The 18,978-nt window shown below is 34.9% G+C and overlaps 1 protein-coding gene across 3 annotated transcripts; it reads right to left on the reverse strand.

Annotated features, from left to right (window-relative positions):
* Positions 1 to 786: 786 nt before the first annotated feature.
* Positions 787 to 18,236, reverse strand: LOC149083403 (uncharacterized). Of its 3 annotated transcripts, XR_016193254.1 has the most exons (10): positions 17,821 to 18,236; positions 14,816 to 15,137; positions 14,405 to 14,593; positions 12,772 to 12,898; positions 11,772 to 11,883; positions 10,762 to 10,867; positions 9,544 to 9,724; positions 8,810 to 9,323; positions 4,169 to 4,307; positions 787 to 2,462 (listed from the first exon to the last, which is right to left on the reverse strand). XR_016193254.1 is itself a non-coding variant. In XM_089236685.1 (9 exons), the coding sequence occupies exons 1-9, from the start codon at positions 17,947 to 17,949 to the stop codon at positions 2,403 to 2,405; spliced, it is 1,740 nt and encodes a 579-aa protein (XP_089092811.1). In that variant the 5' UTR covers positions 17,950 to 18,155; the 3' UTR covers positions 2,253 to 2,402. The 3 variants fall into 3 exon arrangements, 2 of the variants coding, with proteins under 2 accessions (XP_089092811.1, XP_089092813.1); XM_089236685.1 differs by lacking the exon at positions 4,169 to 4,307 and having other exon boundaries at positions 2,253 to 2,462; positions 17,821 to 18,155; XM_089236687.1 differs by lacking the exon at positions 787 to 2,462 and having other exon boundaries at positions 2,796 to 4,307; positions 17,821 to 18,196.
* Between the last annotated feature and the right edge of the window lie 742 nt (positions 18,237 to 18,978).

Genomic DNA, 18,978 nt, shown 5'->3' on the forward strand with positions numbered 1-18,978 from the left:
GAGGGCTACTTCACTGATCTGAAAATGTGCCACGGGCCACTTAAATGCTCTGGAATTGTACCACGGGTAATTTAAGCGATTCGTAAATGTACCGCTTATCTCATTTTTACAAAATTAGGTTTGGGGGGGGGGGGGTCAAGCCACATCAGATAACCTTCAGGGCCACATTTGGTCTGTGGGTCAAGGGTTTACCATATATGGCTTAAACAGTGGGTCGCAATGAATTTTTTAAAGAAAAATTTTGAGTTTTAAATGGCATTGAAATTAACAGAAATTGATTATAATAACACATATAGAGGTATTTCCTTCCAAAATTTTAATTAAAAAAAAAAAATTTTTTTTTGCCTTAAAAAAATTCGTTTGGGGGGAAGCCGCACGAGCCCCCATGACCCCCCGCGTACGTTTCTGATCCCACCAATATGCGTTAGGAGGATGTAGGGGGCAGTGATGACGAAATTTTGCTGACGGGGGGGGGGGGGGTCAAAAATGGCTAAAAATTTGCTTACGTAATACTTGAACGGCCCCCTAAGATATCAATAAAAATATTTCATGTTTTCATAAAGGGTGGTTGATGACGTAAACATTATCCAAACCCCCCCCCCCTTGTCATCAAAAGTCAGCAAATCGGAAACCCCCCCCCCCCCTCCACGATGACGTAATACTTGAACGGATCCTTTAACCAAACTTCATTATTTTAGGGATTCTGTATTACTTACAAAAGAACACATTAATTCAACATTTGGGGGATCAACATCATAAATTTTTCCACATAAACTCAAACCAAATAAAAAAAAAACAATTTTATTATTGTTAAAAAACACTAATTCGTATATAAAAAGACTAGATGAAATTAGGAAGCTGCATATTAAATGCTAGAATTTTTCATAAAAGCACATTCACTCATTTCTTTATATAAACACATTTCATTATAGGAATATTATTGAGAGGAAAATTTTTTCTCTTGTTCATACGATTATAGTGTACTACAGGACACGCATACAGGTATATCTCTTTTTAAAAGTTTTCTCCAATTACAGGAATATTTTTACAATGTGAAAAATTTCTACACTCAGTGCTTTTCTTTTTTTTTTTCAATGGCGGTCCATGAACTCTTATTTAATGAAACCATATTCTGTGCAGCAATTTATTGGTTATTCTTTGCTAAGCAAATACCACAATTTGCTAAGAACTTACCAATAGCAGACTTCATTTTAAAAACTCATTTCATTAATTAATTTTTCTTTCTACTTAACACAGTGAAAGTCACGTCATCTATAACTGTCATGCAAATAAAATCAATTCGATAATCAGTACATAAAATTCTATTAGCAACGCAATAAAAACACAAATTTACATTATTCAAAAACAACAAAATTTCAATCTTCTTTGTGGCAATAATCATCAAAGTAAACAATGAAAATAAACAAAAATGTACAATTCGTAAATTCTTGCTGGAAGACAAAAAACTGGTAAATCAATTTAATCACTTGCTACTACTCTTCCGCAGAAGAGAAATATTAACCATGATTAAAGAGAATTAGTAGAACAACTGCATAATTTGTATTATCGACGCAATTGCATATATTTAATCACTTGCTACTACTCTTCCGTAGAAGAGAAATATTAACCATGATTAAAGAGAATTAGTAGAACAACTGCATAATTTGTATTATCGACGCAATTGCATATTTCATACATTAGCAAAACAAAGGATGTCAAAGAGACTGAATAAAAAGTAAATATTTTTTTTTTGCTTTCATAGCCAATTCACTCTAGATATAGGAACCCTACATCAATATGCAGATATGTCCATCATGTATTCAATCATATTGCAACTATATAATTAACTGTATAAATGAAATGGTTAAAACACTATCAAATGCAGCAATTTTGAAGCTTATATTTCAGACAAAGGAAAATATAACTCATTTTTTTCAAAAAAAAAGTTTTGCACAATGACAGAATTTGAATAAAAAACAAAAGTTAAGTTCCAGTGATGTGAGGTCTGCTCAATCCATGACTATTTTAAAAAGTTTATCATTACAAGAATGAATCGTAAAAGGCAACCTTCTGCCAAGTTCTGCCTTTTGAAAACACAAAATATAAGTGATCACAACCAAACAACTTTTCGCCCATTGAGGTAACAGCATTCGTCTATCGTCAGCATTAAAAACACACCTTTAATCTTTGTTTCATATCAACACAGTATCGTTTTTGCATATGTTAGTCCACAACAAGAATAGCATTTGAGAAATGTTAGAGTAATAATGTGGATGAATAGTTTTCCTTCCAAAGCAATAATCACACTATAGGTAACTATTTGATGTATGCGGTTTGGCATTGTTCTGCATCTGAACTTCACTTTATTTCCTCTCCGAGAGCCCTGGCTGTTTCTGTGTGAATCAATGCATCCAGCTGACATTTGAGTTGACAAGCGTAGACCTCAGCCGTAACTGTTTGGCCTTTAGAAAACAATATGTGATGTAATTACATGTCTGATGGATAACATATTATATTGTGATTAATATTACAAATAATTTGTACTGTATAACACAATGCATACAATTCCAGCCAAAACTATTCCATCATACATAGAGCATAAACGTTTCTACATGACAATAGGGAAGAGAGATGGGAGATTAGATCTTTAACTGATGTGTCCTTACACTTTTATTAGCTATAGATCTATTTTCCATCAAACATGAACAAAAAATCCAAAAAAAGAAATTAATTTATATGATGGACATCTGTCTCTTCCAATATCAATATGTCAGCTCATTGACGTATTGATATCATTGTGTGTGGATCCTGCTAACCTCTTCTTCCTAACCAGGTCATTGCCCGCCACTCTGTCTCAATGAAGAGATGCAAGCAGGTGATCGAAGGCCTGGGTCATGCTGGAAAATGTGTGCATGTATTGTGAACCTAACATGAAGTTTGTCTCTATGTGCTTTTTATAGTGCTGTCATCTGCTATCAGTCCTGCTTACATTTTTTACATTATCTAATAATGTAAAGCATGGTAAAGGTTGATTTGATGTGGTTTGACGCAGTTGTTCTTAGTCAAGAGTCCTTAACCCTTTGAGGGGGGGGGGGGGGGGACAAATGACCTCGCACCCATTTACATGGTTTTCTATGAGTTTTGAAAAAATGCCTGCCCTTCAAAGGGTTAGAGGAATTTCTGGGTATTGGTGAGCTTGGATAAGAATACAATTGACTTATTTTTACATTATTATGGGCTGAATGTCATTCAGTAATAGGGTCTGTGGTCTACACCTCATTGTCAAAGAAGATCCCTGGCTTCTATCTCATTGGCACAAAGGGTCTGTGAAACACAAAAAGATTAAGAACCTAAGGTTTTTAATGGCTTGTGTCTCACTTATTAAAATTCTTAACAGGATCTTCTATATAGATATATAAACCTCTTCATCATAATGATAGCTGCCATGATGAATGACACCACAGGGTCAGAAACCATAGGCCCCTGGTTGAATTCCAGCATCTGTATGCTCATTGGTCTGCTGAAATTAAAAGAGACTGTTTAAGGACTTCCTATGGATGGTGACCTTGATAAATTTTGAAAGAAAAATAAATGCTTCTTTTAAATTGTACATAAATTTTGCTTGTTAAACACATCGACATCCTGATCCCCCCTAAAACCACGATAAAAATTTAAAAAAAAAAGTTGCCTGTAAAAGGATTAGCTACAAAAAAGAAAAGAAAGAACAAAAACTATGGTCTTTCACAATTCGAAATGATTCTCAAAGGTATGCGACTCATCAAAGTGCTGCTTTCATGAGAGTCATTCACAACAAAAACCAGATAATGCATCACTCTCTACCAAAAACAAACAGAACTATTTGGTCACCTCACATCTTTTTTTTTACATGCATTCAATTTACATGGTTGAAATCATTTTAACTGTGCTAGATTAGAATTTTTAGCAATATTATTTCATTCTGAAAATCACTCAGCGCTTTCCACTCATCAAACAACGGTTTTTCCAAACATTCAATTCAACGAATGGACATGAAAACTTGTTAGCTCATTAATTCTTACACCATAATTCTAAAATGCATTACATATGATTACACAGTTCTTTGTTAGGCAGACCACAAAAAAAATTATATTGTTATGCAGTGATTAATTCAACATAAGCACTTTTTTACATGGTTGGTGCACTAATCAAGCAAAGACTTTTTCTCATGGTTGTGGACGGCGGTTAATCTAATAGTACAGCCTTATGCAAAATCTGTTCAGTTTTCACATTCCACATATCTTCAGTTGTCGACATAATCTTCTTTCCTCCTATATCAATTTGTTTGTAAAAAAGAATAAAACTTGAAATAAAACTCATGAAAATAACATACTTAAAAACAATAACAAAAAAACAAAAAACTATTAATTTCCCTATTATATTAAAGATGGTGACCTTTATCATTATTTCAGAAACTGTAGATTCTAAGTTTCAACCATGAGTACTTGGCATTAGTGAATATATGCTTTGTTGTATTAAAAAGTCTTTTCAATAAGGTTTTTCTTATCTAATTGATATATAATATGGCGATTATGTAGCATTGTGAAGTAACAAGGACTAATCTTTTTCAGCTCATTGATAATTTTTTTCCGCACCACAATCACTTCTGCACACATGAGGGATAATTGGACCAGGACCTACAGCAGGGGTTCTCAACCTTTTCAGCCACAATCTAAAATCAACATCTTGATCAACTTTACAACCCATCTGTCTATTTTTTCAACAAAAAAATTGTGTAAGATATTTATGATTAACAAAACGTTCAGTTTTTCGAAATAAGCTAAACCAGTTCATGTCATTTTAAAAGATGGGACAGCAGGGACAAGAATCAAACAGAGGGAAGGCTCAAAATTTTCGAAAACCATCACGAATTCTAGAATTTGTGAAACAGATAACTTCAGAATTTTTCCTCTCATTAATTTCTCTGATTATGGTTGATTCCTTTTTAAAAAAATTTCATTAGTTCTGGGAAAATTTTTCATTAATTCTAGAATCCTGTTGTTCTTTCATTTCTTATCACGTCCGAATTTCCATTAATGTTTGTTTAATGCATTCATAATTTGACATAGATAATTTTCAGCATTCACATGCATTCTGCAATAATTTCATGTCACATTGGATGATGAATTAAAAATACTGTACATAAGAATCATGATTCGAAAGGGCCTAAAAAATTTCTGGGCCCAAACCCAAGCCACCAAATTCTTAAGACACCTCTAAAATCAGTGATTCAGCAAATGGATTTATAATTGGATTCTAAGAGTTACACAACCCATAGGTCAAGAACCTATCCTGACCTATAATTTGTTGTCGATTTGAATTTATTTATTTTTTCATATGTGTGTCTCATCGACAGGTTGAGGTTGGTGTTCTAACCCCTTAGTGGAGGACTTCTTGCAGTAGCAATGCATTCTGAGGTTGTGTTATCATTATTTCTGTTGTACCTCAGTGTAAGAAAAGTTTCTGACAAGGAATATTCTGGTATCAAACTCTCTACACCTCTGAGCATCCTTTGGAACAGTAGGTATTATTGACCTGGGCTACTGTGTCCTCTTTCCTCTTTTTCAGCTTCATAAACTTGAAAATGAAATTTATAAAGCAAATGCAGGAAGAATCACTAAATTGAATAAGTTAAAAAGGGTAAATTTTCGTAATTTCAAAGAAATATCATCAAAATTATTTGTTTCTTAAAATTATACTTATATTCTGAAATGAAAGTGACAATACTGATTTAAAGATTGGTGTATAGATCTGATTAATTATCATTTTAGAATTGAAAGCTCAGCCATCAAAATTTAAAACATTGCAGTTTTTTTTTAATAACACTGTTGCTAAGCTAAACACCTAAAAATTATTCACTCAAGTGAATTCAATCTACAACTCTATGACTAGCTGAATCATTCAACTTAACGGATGAATTCTTGAAATATTTGCTAAAAAAACATCATTACTTTTTACAAATTGTTTAAATTATTCAAAAACATATTCTTTTATGCTTGTGTTTCAAGATCCGCAGGTTCCAGAGACAAATATATATGCATTCTGAGGTTGTGTTATCATTATTTCTGTTGTACCTCAGTGTAAGTAAAGTTTCTGACAAGGAATAGGCAATTTTCAAATTTATGCTCTGTTTTTATGACTCATTCATTCATTACACCTATATTTTATGCTTTCAATTGACTTTTTAAAAAATACATAATTTTTTTTAAATGTCATTTGCAATGTAAAATGCTTCCTAGAAAAGAACTTCCTATAAGAACCACATTAAAATCAACATGAATAAAGAATTTCATAGGAAGGAAAAATATTTTTTCAGTAACAGTGCATCCAACCACCATGTAACAATGAAGAAAAAAATAGTGCTTTTCTAAGAGTAACAGAAATGCATGCACCCATTTCATTTCACCAAGCAAGAGATATTAATGGAAAAAAAAAATTCTATATATTAGTATTCTATCTTCCTTAGAACAAGGGTATTTTTTTTGGTTCATTCAGTAGAGAGATTAGTAAATTATGGTTACACTTCATGAGTAGTGATTATTTAGTAAATGGTATAATAACAACTATATTTCCAATTATCATCATTTTTATGATATATGCCAGCAAAGAAGTAGTTCTGATAGAAAAACTCCATCACACCAGGAAAATATACACAATTTGAGATACATGTATACACATGTTCACATGTTCCTATAATAAATTCATTCCAGTAATCAACAAATCGAACCAACACCACATAAAGAAAGAATAAATAAGTTGATGATCAGTCACACTAACCAGATGAAATCAGGTGCTCACTTATCCAATAACACTTTCACACCAATCACATTTGAATTGTATACACAATTTTCTAACAGTAAAATTTTCATTTTCCAAATGCTTAATTTTCAAACACACACACACAAAAAAAACTTTTTAAGAAAATTACCTGTCATTTTCCAGATTTCATGTTATAAAAGCAAATACTGTTTTTGTAAAAGAGAATGAACATAATGATTGCATAGCAATCATCCTCAAAACTGTATGTGAATTGAATATAAATTATGACTGATTTATGTATGGGTAAGCTTTATTCAGACGTATAACCCTTACAGCGGCAATCCCGAGATATCTCGATATCTCATCAAACTTGATCTGCTTTATTTCGGTCACTCCGAAATATCTTAGGTTCTAAACACGCTTTCATTTCTAATGTGGCAGTTATAATCATAGGCGGAGATAGACTTGGAAGTCGGGGGGGGGGCACGGTCATTATTGCTAGGGGGGCACGACGATGATGATGTCAATTCATATATACATTTATACATTAGATCAGTCTACTCCATTTTTGATGCTGGGCCCCCCCCCCCCCCCGTATCTCCGCCCAGGGTTATAATGCAGATCAGGAAATTTTTAAAAACCTCTTAAAAGGTTAAACAAACTTCTATAGCTATCAAGCACATGAGATTTCTATATATATAATTCAATGGAGTTTGAAAACGAACAAGAGAAAGATTCTAGTATCCATATCTATGTTTGGTAATTTGTATAACTTGAAAATAAGTTCAACTTTTGAAACTCTTAACTTGTCTAACACAAAACTTTTGTTCTTCTGCTATTCGGCAGTACTAACTGTGTTCATAAATGCTTTTGTGGATCGATGGGAACTTTCGGGAGAGCTTGATAATCAAATAACCAACTTACTGACTGCACGTTTTCACAGACTAATCTTGTGGTCCCAAGCAATATACTATTTTTTTATATGTCTTCTCAATTTATGAACTTTCAATTTTATGAACTATTTTTCCAATCCATACGGGTTCACAAAAAAGAAGCATCAACTGTACTTTTTCTTTCGCTAAACTCAGGGAATTGTGAACGACCTGTTATTTCCTAACAATTAGAAGAATTACCTTTCTTTGACTAGGAGACAAAACCAGTGATGTTACATGTTGTCACATCTGTGCAGTGTTTGTGCCATCTACCATCATTCAAAAGTGTGGTATTGATGCAAAGCAATGAAAAAATGTCAAAGCATGGTTTTCAATTTTACTACTGCATTTGAGAAATGCCCCCTCCATCATTTAATTTTACTATATTCAATTACGCACATCAAACACATGCCTTACACCACCGACCTAGCTAGAGCTATTACTGTGTTGCATTCCAGATCTTCCCCCCCCCCAAATATTACTTTATTTTATGAGTAAATTCACTCTTACCTTCTTTTTTTTTTTTTTTTTTTTTTTTTTTTTTTCATGATAAAAGCATTCAACAAAGAAATTGAGCAATCAGCAATTTAAAATCATGGATCATGGTGGTTGGAAGGAAAGTATGTTATAAGGATTCACATTGGATATACAATCCTCCAAATTTCTTCACAAAGTCACATAATATCAAGGAAGAAAATTAAGCCACATTAAAAAGGTACCAATGTTGAACTTTTAACCACAGTCTGGTTGTATAAAGTTAGATATCTTCCCTCCCCTTCCCCCGACCATAAAACTGGTCTCAAAACCAGTTTTTTTTAACCAAACTCTCCCTCAACTACTCCCATATCAAAATTTATAGTTTATGCTCAAAATCATCACCCTAAATCAGTTATAAAATCGCCAAGTTTTGTAAAACTTTTTCACTAGAAAAACAAATATACTCAGCACGACTTCTCACAAGAAATCACCAAATTCATAACAGAAAATAATCAAACATCAACAACTATATGGTCTAAACCCATCTGATTATGATAATGATGATGTTTATCATACATTTTATCAGAGACTCTGGGATAATATACCTTAGGATTTTCCGCTTGCATGAAAAAGCGTTCAGGTATGTTGGGGAACATTTTCTGCATATGAGTTGCATGTGCAAAATGGCCAGGTAATCTTTGAAATAAGCCACTAGGACTTTGCACATGTCCAGGAACACTGTTCAGTATCATAGGTGTCTTGTTACGTTCAGGTACTTGAAGAACAACATAGTCTGCCTTGTTGAGAAGGGAATGTTCAGAGTGCCTGCTCATGCTCATATCGGCAGGCTCATTAACAAAAGACAATGAAGTAGAAGTTGAGGATGACTTTTCAGAAATCGACAAATTTCTTGGTTCGGACAACTGTGAAACTTCTATAACTTCCAGGCGACCATCAATTTCTTCATCTCTCTGGATATCTTGCTTTTGTCTTGGCACAGTCTTTCTTGGCCGTCTCTTTTTGTTTTCATGGCCAACACCTCCTTCAGCTTTTTGCTTCCTCTCTCTTTGTTTTTCATTCTTCCACCAGTTTTTTAACGTTACGTATGCAATTTTTGGCCTGAAAGAAAAACAAAAAACCTTTGAGACAAAAGAAATGAAAATAAAAGTATGATATCTATGGTTTTGCACATGTATTAATGAGCTGAATTTAATAAATGCGGGTGACATCATTATATGTTAAAGAAAAAGCATGGATTATATTCCTGAAGCTAAAAACTCACAGAGCATAAGATAAACTTTGAATTAATTAATTAACTAATTAACGACAGAATTGGTACCTCTCTTGCTGACGAACTGGTCCTTGATTAAGGATATCCACATACATCTGCAGTGTCTTTCGAGATGGATTTCTGCAACTTTGGAACCAATCACGCATCACTGGCAACTCTTTTGTTGGATGAAACGTCAAACGCCCATCAACAGGTTTATTACATGGCACAATTTCTGGCGTGTTTCCTTCTAAAAAATTAATACAATGAGACACTGTTAATTTTAAATAGACCACCTCTAGTTAGGTAGGCTCCCAATATAAAAAGGCAATTAATAGCAGAAGAAATATCAAGCTTGAGGCATTCAATTAGAAATCTAAATCATCCAAAAAAATCAATCCTTTAAACTTAAAAAAGCTTCACGCTTCAATTTAAAAGTTTAAGAAAAAAAATTTAAATTAAATATTTTAACTTGTATTTTAAATTTTATATTGCATCTGCACTTTAAATTGCACCTGTACATTCAAATTGCACCTGTACATTCAAATTGCATAACAATTTCCCATACATAAAAAAAATAAATAAATAAGGAAATTACAAAACTATATAAGGGAAACTAAGAGTACAATTTACATATATAAAATTGATTTTCTGTCTGTGAGTTTGTATGTTCTCTATACAAATCTACAATTTTAGATCTATTGTTGCCAAATTTTGCTATATACCAAACAGGACCCGACTTGAACGACAGGCCACTTTAAAAGTTCATCAGAGCTGGATAAATACCCAAAATGGGCAACAATGGTTCCTGGGCCTCAAAAATCACTTTCGGAATGTTTACTTTGGTTACCGTGGTTTCTTACAACACGTTTCTGAAATGTATATGCCATTACAGTGGTTTGTCACTTTTTTAATCCTGCCAGTATATGTATAATAGTCTATGCCTTTATTCAAAAGTCACCGTTTGTGACTTTTCCAATCCTCCCAGTAATTGAAGAAAACCCAGGCAAGCACCAGGTATTATAGCTAGCAAATCATAAATGTCTTCCAGTATATACAGTCAAACCTCGTTAGTGTGTCACCCGGTTAATACGTCACTCCGCTTATCGGGTCACTTTTTGGAATTCCCAATTGTCCTGGGACAGGAATTAGCATAGGTATGGCTTACTCCGTCACTCCGCTTACTAAGTCATATTTTTGCTCTCCCAAGAGTGACGCATTAACTAGGTTTGACTGTATATATACTAAAAATTTGAGAAACATATCTACAACCTAAAAATTTCTCACCAGGATGCTGTTTCCTATAATTTAGATACCATTTCCCAAATTCTTGGCACTTCTCTTTTCCTATCTTTCCCATATACCTGTTATTTATAATATTTGATAACATTGGCTGAAATAAAATAGATAAAACTGGTTAAAAGACAGACTAATTGCACAAACTTTTGCAAAATAAAAAGGAATTAACTTCAATAATTGAAAAAAAAACCCCGCTAAAACTGCTAGTTAAAGTGTGTCGTAGCATTTCATTAACAGATCATTTAAAATAAATTACAATTCAAATCTAATCACACAAGCCAATTAAAATTAAGTGAATTCTTTTTGATTAAAAAAATTTGTGCTGCTTTTATAAGAAACATCACCATAAAAACTTACAGCTAAAAAATTTTGATAAGAGAAAAATTTCAAGTACACTAGAAAGATACAACTGATCTGGCAATGTCAGAGAGAAACTAGGATTTAAATAAATTGTGCAGTTCTTAAAAACATTAGGATAGCTGCATAATAAATTACCATACAAAAATTTGGAAGAAAAAGAGAAAAAAAAAAGAATTAATCTTAGAAGTGTAGTTAAGTGAGTGTGTACATTTGGTTTTTTAAATATTATGAGCATTTCTTTATTGTAAAAACCATTTTTATGCAAGACAGACAAAAAAAATCATAATTGGATCTGAACATATGCATAAGTAAAGAACTAAGAAAAGTTACAAGAAATTAGAACCAGACGAGCTGTATTTTGACACTGACAAGATATCTCACCTCTTTATTTTATGGCGCATTTAGCCTCTTATTTTGAAAATCACCACCAGCCCAGCTATCTTTTAAAGAATATTTAATGATTTCTACTATGACACATGTAATGTGTCCTTGTGAAAGGGGTTTTGCCGGAGAACAGATAATGAACCGTTTACAACAAAAATACTTGAATTTGCAACTGCAAGAAATAATCTTTCTACATTAATTCACTATATCTTTGGTCTAAGATTGCATATAAAGTTGTCAGAGTTATTACTTGCCTGAGATAGAGGACACAGCTTAGCCAGTTTGACCTGAGACATTTCCCTGAGCAATTCAAGCACAGCATTCCTAACAGTTGTATCTGTCCATTCCTGGAGACTATCTGGTACACTAAAAAAAATGTGTTTTGGTATAGAAAAAAAATTTTTTTTTTACTTCAAAACAATATAAAAAGAAAAATTCCTCCCAAAAAATAAATCTTTTTTTCTATTCTTGTTCGCAATCTGTGACATCTCATCATATTTCACTAAAATTTGTCCATTACTTTCTTAGAAATTTGACAAAATGTGTGAACTCTCTTAATTTTGAATACCAGTAAAAAATACAAGATGCACAAGCGCAACATCACGAAGCAGGTTAACATGGCAGTTTATACACCATATCTCTACCATCACTTTCTGTTAACCCACATTTGCTGATTAAATGATAAACATCACAGTAGAAACTCTGCAATCTGAAACACATAATGGAACAAAGAGAGCTGCTCAGTTAATTATTTAGGATAGTGGTCTAGAATATTGAATCACTATAGCTATTAATAAGATCATAACTTTTTACAAAATAGGCCTATAAAAGAAAACCTAGAACATAACTCAGAGTTCATGGAACAAAAGAAAATAATGAATAAATTCAGTGTCATTCCTGTTAAAAATGTTTCAAGTAAAGGGGTTTGTAGATGTTTAATTTGGATACAGTAAACGAAAATTAGAAGTTATGAATTAAAAAGGAATGTTTTTCAATAGTATTACAAATAGATACTTTGCTCTACTGATGATCTTTTCAAGAAAGATAAGATTGAACGTTCTCAATAGTACATGTTTTAATGTTTATATTAATTCAATGGCAGACAACAGATGCATAATACGGAAACTCTTAATCCAGAATCAGTAAGGTCCTGAAGACTACAGATAGAAATTTCTGTTAAATTACATCACAGTAAATTTTTACATCAAGAAATGTAATCCTACACATAACTGCTTTAAAAAAGGGTGTATTCACCTGTATAGTCTAATATGAAGAGTCGCAACAGTTGTCAAATCACCGAGAATATCTACTAGAGTCGCCAGCCGGTTATCAGTGATTTGATCGAATGAGAGAGGCTTCCAATTTTTCATTTGTATAGCGCCTGAGAATAAATATGTAACAATTAATATAATTTTTTATCTAATAACATAAATACTATGATACAAAGCTTGTACATTAATAGTAGAGATGGGACGGATATTTGGCAACTATTTGGTATTTGGCTTATTTGGCCCTTTTGCAAAATATTCGGTCTGGCAGGATAAATAATGCTTAGGTATTTAGCCAAATATCTGTGTAAATCTAAGACTAGTACAGTACATCAAACTAATTTTAAAAAATTATGTTAATTAGAATTTTTGCCATAACTTAAAAATTTACTAATTATATTTTATTGTGTGGTGTACATCCCTTCCTATGAAAGAGATTATGTCAGGATGAATTTTTAGGATAAGAAAAACATGAAACTGAAAATAGAATCCTACTGCAATAAAGTGGAAGTAAGGCAATAACTGAAGGATGTACCCAGACAATAAGCACTTTGAGCTACTGAAAGAGGCAAAAGGGAGGGCAAAAACATCTAAAGAGGAAAAATAAGCAAATAAGTCATAAATTTTATGATGCATTACTAGTTAAGAGTAAATAATGGTCAAGACATTCTCTTAACCCTTTCAGACCCAGTGTCCATCTCAATGGACATAACCTTCGAATGTTCACAGCAAATTTTTTTATCACGTGATAAGGTTCATTATTGAGTTTTTGGTACTGACAACAATCCTTCCACTGAATGAGATTTATATTTATACGCTGGCAACATTGCCATGATTTATGTCAGTAACTGTGCTTTTGAACCACCCTGCATATTTTTGCTATAGAAAAACTTTTTTTCTTCCAATGAATTTGATGTGGGTCCGAAAGGGATAATTAGATGTAAAATTTAACAAGTGTTGAAAAGAAAAACCGATTCTACAAGTACTGTAATATTAAAAAATACAATGTATCATCGTTAAATTGGATTTTCAGTATTGTGGCAATAAAAAATTTTCAATTACCAATTTCAATAATATAAATTGCATAATTAACATTCAATGTAGTTTAAAATTACCAATAACTTTATTTTTAATTAAAAAAACCAATTTTATTAATAATTGTGATGAATTTTTAGAAAACTGATATTCTGCCACGAAATATTCAGTGTGTGTGTGTGAGTGTTCTGCCAAAAAAAAGTAGATGAATATTTAGGCATTTGGCCAAATCACTATTCGTCCCATCCCAAATTCATGGTCATAAATATTTCCCAATGTGAGATGTTGTGTGCTATAATATTATATATCTCATAGCAAATATTTCAGAGAGAGAAAGAGAAGATAACATCTGTGGCAATAAAAAATTTTCAATTACCAATTTCAACTTTACTGTGAGACATCAATGACTATCGGTGGAGCTCCTCTATGTTTGTACTTTTTTTTTCTTTAATTTGTTATGATTTTGTAATTTATAAAAATGTAAAAGTTCTTTTATTAAAATACACTGATATGCCAAATTTATTCAATTAAGCAAACAACCCTGTGATATAATATACGGTGGTTTATGTATTCATATAACATACCTTTTGCACCGAGTATTTGTTTATCGGAGTAACCAAGCTTCATAAGTGAATTTCTCACCAACTCGCTGAACAAGGAATCACCAGGAATAATTGCATAGCTGTCAAGTTCAACATACTGACCACAAGCTTGGGGACCTGGTATTTGCTCTACAATGCAGTGTATGGGAATGCATTTAGATTTGTTCATTCCTGGGGGAAAAAACAATTCACAAGATTATAAGCACGCAACCAAAAATCATGAGTCTTTTTCATCTATAAGAATAGGGAATCCAAACTATGTACACATGGGCTACCGATTACACATTGCATTAAAATCTTTAAAATATGCTATATAAAAATTATTAGGTAAAAAAAGCGTGAGAGTAAGTAATTATATGCGCTTTTTAATTTAGTATCTGAATAGTTGCTTACCATGAGGATTCGAAAGATTTTTCAAAGGAGGTCGCAACTCAGCAATAACTGAACAACTCTGATGTGCATCTATTGAACTATTATTATGAGTATCCACTGGGCTGCTGTGACGAGTATCTACAGGACTGCTATGATGAGTGTCTAAAGGACTGCTGTGTTGTGTATCCATTGGGCTGTGGCGATTGAGAAATGCTGTATCAGTGGATGTTTCAGCATCGTGTCTTTCATTCGAATTTTCATGTAAAACAGGTTGAGTGAAGGAATTTTGTCCTACTGATGCGTGTGAAGTAGGTGGAGCATTCGATGGGCCATTTATCAAACCCTGAAAGTATTTTATTAAATAATATCAATGAATTTTCAACAAAACATGAAGAAAAATGCAATAATAAAAACATGTTTGAAACAACATCTCAATAAACGAGGGCCCTGCAATCAAACTTTGGTATCTCAAATTAGCCATTGGAGATGAGAGGTGACTACTCCGCACAGGCCTATGTAAACAGCCTTGAATTCTCTGAGGTTAAAGGTAGACTATCTACATCAAGAAATTACAAACTCACATGTTTGTATTGGGAACTGAGAAGCAAGGCCATCTTAAGAGCATCATGGCTATTACCATCTTAATGCATGAACCCACCCTGACACTGCCCAGGGGTCTCAAGAGAAGGGGAGAATCCCACAAAAATGAGATCTGGTAGAAATTTTCTGAAATTTACTGGGTGGAGTTTCAAAAAAATCACTTAGCCCGGGGGCCCATGATGCTCTTAAGACAATCCTATCATGGACCACAGGGCAAAGTGATTTTTCTGAGTTAATGCCATACATAGTAAATTCTTGTAACAACTTTTCATTTTTCTGAGGCCCCTCTTCCCTTGAAGCCCCCGGGTCACGCCCGGGTGGGCCCGCGCATTAAGACAGTACTGGATTGAAGAATGAATGAAAAGAACAATCTCTTTGCTCTCGAAGAAAGGAAAAAAAATTGTAATTTGCCACGAAAAAACCACCCACCAAAGTTAAAAACTTTCTGCCAAACCTTTTTCAAACCAGCTCAATTTGGCTGGGCCGCCTGGCAGTCGAGTGGTTAGGGAACTAGCTTCTCACTGTGCAGGTCTGGGTTCGAATCCCGGTTTGAGCATGGATGTTTACTAACACTAACAAATTCCCTGGACGGATCATGCTGATCCCTTGGGAATACGTGAGGATCGCGTTATTATTATTAAAACTGCCAGTCTGGCAGAGATTACAACATCCTCGGATAAGTCCCCAACTGGTGGCAGTGACAGCAATTGTGAGCTTTGGCCTGAGTTAGGTTCGACTGTCCATGTACGGTCCCATTCAGTGCAAACAAGCTCCAAGGAAAGATTGAGATGTTCGGTTGCCTTTGTAGTCTAGTGCACTCAACGGGGAAGTAAAAAAGAACACAAGTTCAATTCCATGCAAGGGCAGTAGAACTTTTTCTCTCTCCTAAATATATCTTTGCATCAGCCAAATCAGATCTAGTTAAAATTTTCAAGACTAAGCATGTAAATTCATGGGCAGGTATTTTAAACAAATTATATGGGCGCTACTGCAGAACAATTTGGAAGAAAAAGTGCAAAAAACCACTATTACATGTATGGGGATTTTTACCGCAGAACATTTCCGGTCAGGAGGGCTCGTCGCAGAACAGTGCTAAACATTCTGCTTTGGGGCTCCTGTGTTTGCTCCATTCACAGCTGAAGATGTTTGCCTCTGCTCCATTCATAGCTAAACTTTGGCTGCTGAAGATGTCTGCCTTTGCTCAGGCACAGATAAGGGGGGGGGGGATGATTTGGCAGGTTGAAGATACCTGCCTCTGCTCATTCACAGCTGAAAATGTCTGCCTTCTCTCCATTCGAAGCTGTAGGCCTACATGTCTGCCTTGGCTTCAGAGCTGAAGATATCTATTTCTGCTTCATTTGCAGCTGAAGATACTTGCAGCTTTATTTACATTTGACGACGCCTGCCTTAACTCCTTTTGTAGCTGAAGATATCCGATTTCGCTCAGGTGCACATCCAGAGGAAGGATGGGAACCACTTCCCCCCCCCCCCTCAAAAGACAAATAGGCTTAATATGGGAAAATTTGTCTGCCCCATAAAATATAGGACGACCAAACTAAGTTACACAATTCACCCCTCCCTTCACATCGTCCTAATTCTGTATGTGCAAAATACTAGGAGTCACCCTATCCAAAAGCAATTTCTGTCTGAAGCCCTGGGTAGAGGGCCCCAGAACATCTCTCCCTGGGGTGGGGGGGGGGGACTTCAATGGTGCTCTATGATGGTACTAGTTGCAGAAACCAATTTCAATATGATGAGGACCATAGGTGTAAGCAGGATTTTCTCAAGGGAAGGGTTGCATTTCTTTTGACCTCTTGAAGCGAGTTTTAAAATTTTTTCCTGCAAAATAACACTATAATCTCAGCTCAAGAGTGGGGTACTAACCCCCCCCCCCCCCCAGCATAAGCCAATGATTAGGACCTTGGGCAAAGCATAAATTATGGAGCCCATGCGGCTAATGTCAAAGATGCTTCGTTGGTCAATGGTTTCATGTTGTGTAAATTTTAGGCCCCGAAAATCATTGGGCCCTGAGCGAATGCCCTACTTGCCCATGTGAATGGCATATGAGGGTGCCAAGAACATAATAATACGGAAATGTTCTGTCTAATAAAATACGGGGCGATCAAAGGTACTAATGCAATTCACCCTCCTTCCATCCTATCGTCCTGGATCAGGGCCTTTCTCAGCCCGTGGGCCCAATGCAAGATTACACCTATGGTCTTCATATGAATCAGTATCGACTGATTTGATACCTTCGAAATTTCGCATTGCTATATTGTTTGTTTGAAGAGGGATAATACGAATAGATTGTTTTAATCATATCGAGCAAAATGTCGCGCCGCTCTGAATACAATTTGCAAAATGCTTGTGTATTAAAATTCAGCGATTACTAGCGTTGAGTTAAAATAAATGAATTAATTAATTACCTGTTCAGCGGCTTCTATGAGGGGAGTGTGGGTATTGGCAGCGACCCAGGCCTCAGCGAACGTTTCCATGACCGAATGGAAATCCATGTTGGGATTCGGAGTGTTTAGCGTCACGTTGTTGGACTGCATTTCTAACGCTTTAAAATAAATAAATAAATATTACGGACGCTGCGATATATTACGGCGATATTATTTAGGCCTCTTCCGACATCAAAAATCGCCCGAACATCGGAGAAAATCGCCGACCGAAATCGTCACCAAAAAATGCCATCCGTAAGTTTCACGTGTAAACAACCTCAGATTGTGCGCTTGTATTTTTATATATAAAAAAAGACAATATTTACTATGTTTAATAACAAACTATATTCATAAATATGACGTCACGGCGATTATAGCCTCGATAAATCGATTTTTACGAGAATTAGTAGTGGTTGTTATCCGCATCGGCTCTCGCGTGGCAACACGCGTGCACGAGGGTGCAGTACTGACAAATCAAAAATGGTTTCTGATTCAAATATACATAAATGATATTGCAACGTTCTATTTAATTGTATCAAGCTATCAGACCCCCTGAGCTATAAGGAAAGGAAATGCATCTTTTTTCAGTTTATTGCAATGTCATCTGACGGATGCATTAATAAGCTTTTACAAGGGTAAATTCTTTTGGTGATGGAAGTGGTCTTTTATTTTAGCCCCCCCAAGAATGGTTCTGTCTGAAGCAGTGTCGTCGGAGCAGTTCCGCCTTAACGCATGGGCCTACCCGAGCATGTCCCGGGGGCCTCAAGAGAAGAGGGCCTCCCAAAAGTGAGATTTGGTTGGAGTTTTCTATAATTTACTTGGTAAGGCCTCAGAAAAACCACTTGGTCCGAGGACCCATGGTGCTCTTAAGACGGCCCTGCGTCGGAGCCGGGGTTGCAGTGGGTGTTCAAGCACCCACAGTATTCTATGCCACTGGTCTGAGCACCCCTACTAAAATTCATTCAAAAATCAAAATTTGCCATATAAAGCTCAATCCAAGCACCACAGGTGCATAACGCATAAGGTTCCGCGCGCGCGAGGCCTCTATTCTGGACATTTTTCCAAGTGTAAGCGAATATATGTTTCAGTGATAAACCCCCCACCTAGTAGCGGATTAAAGTCGGCCCAAGCCCCGGACGC

The sequence above is a fragment of the Pholcus phalangioides genome, unplaced genomic scaffold (assembly GCF_987345545.1).
Source record: "Pholcus phalangioides strain wild (caught in Gottingen) unplaced genomic scaffold, Ppha-v1.0 ptg000009l_1, whole genome shotgun sequence".
NCBI classification, from domain to species: domain Eukaryota; kingdom Metazoa; phylum Arthropoda; class Arachnida; order Araneae; family Pholcidae; genus Pholcus; species Pholcus phalangioides.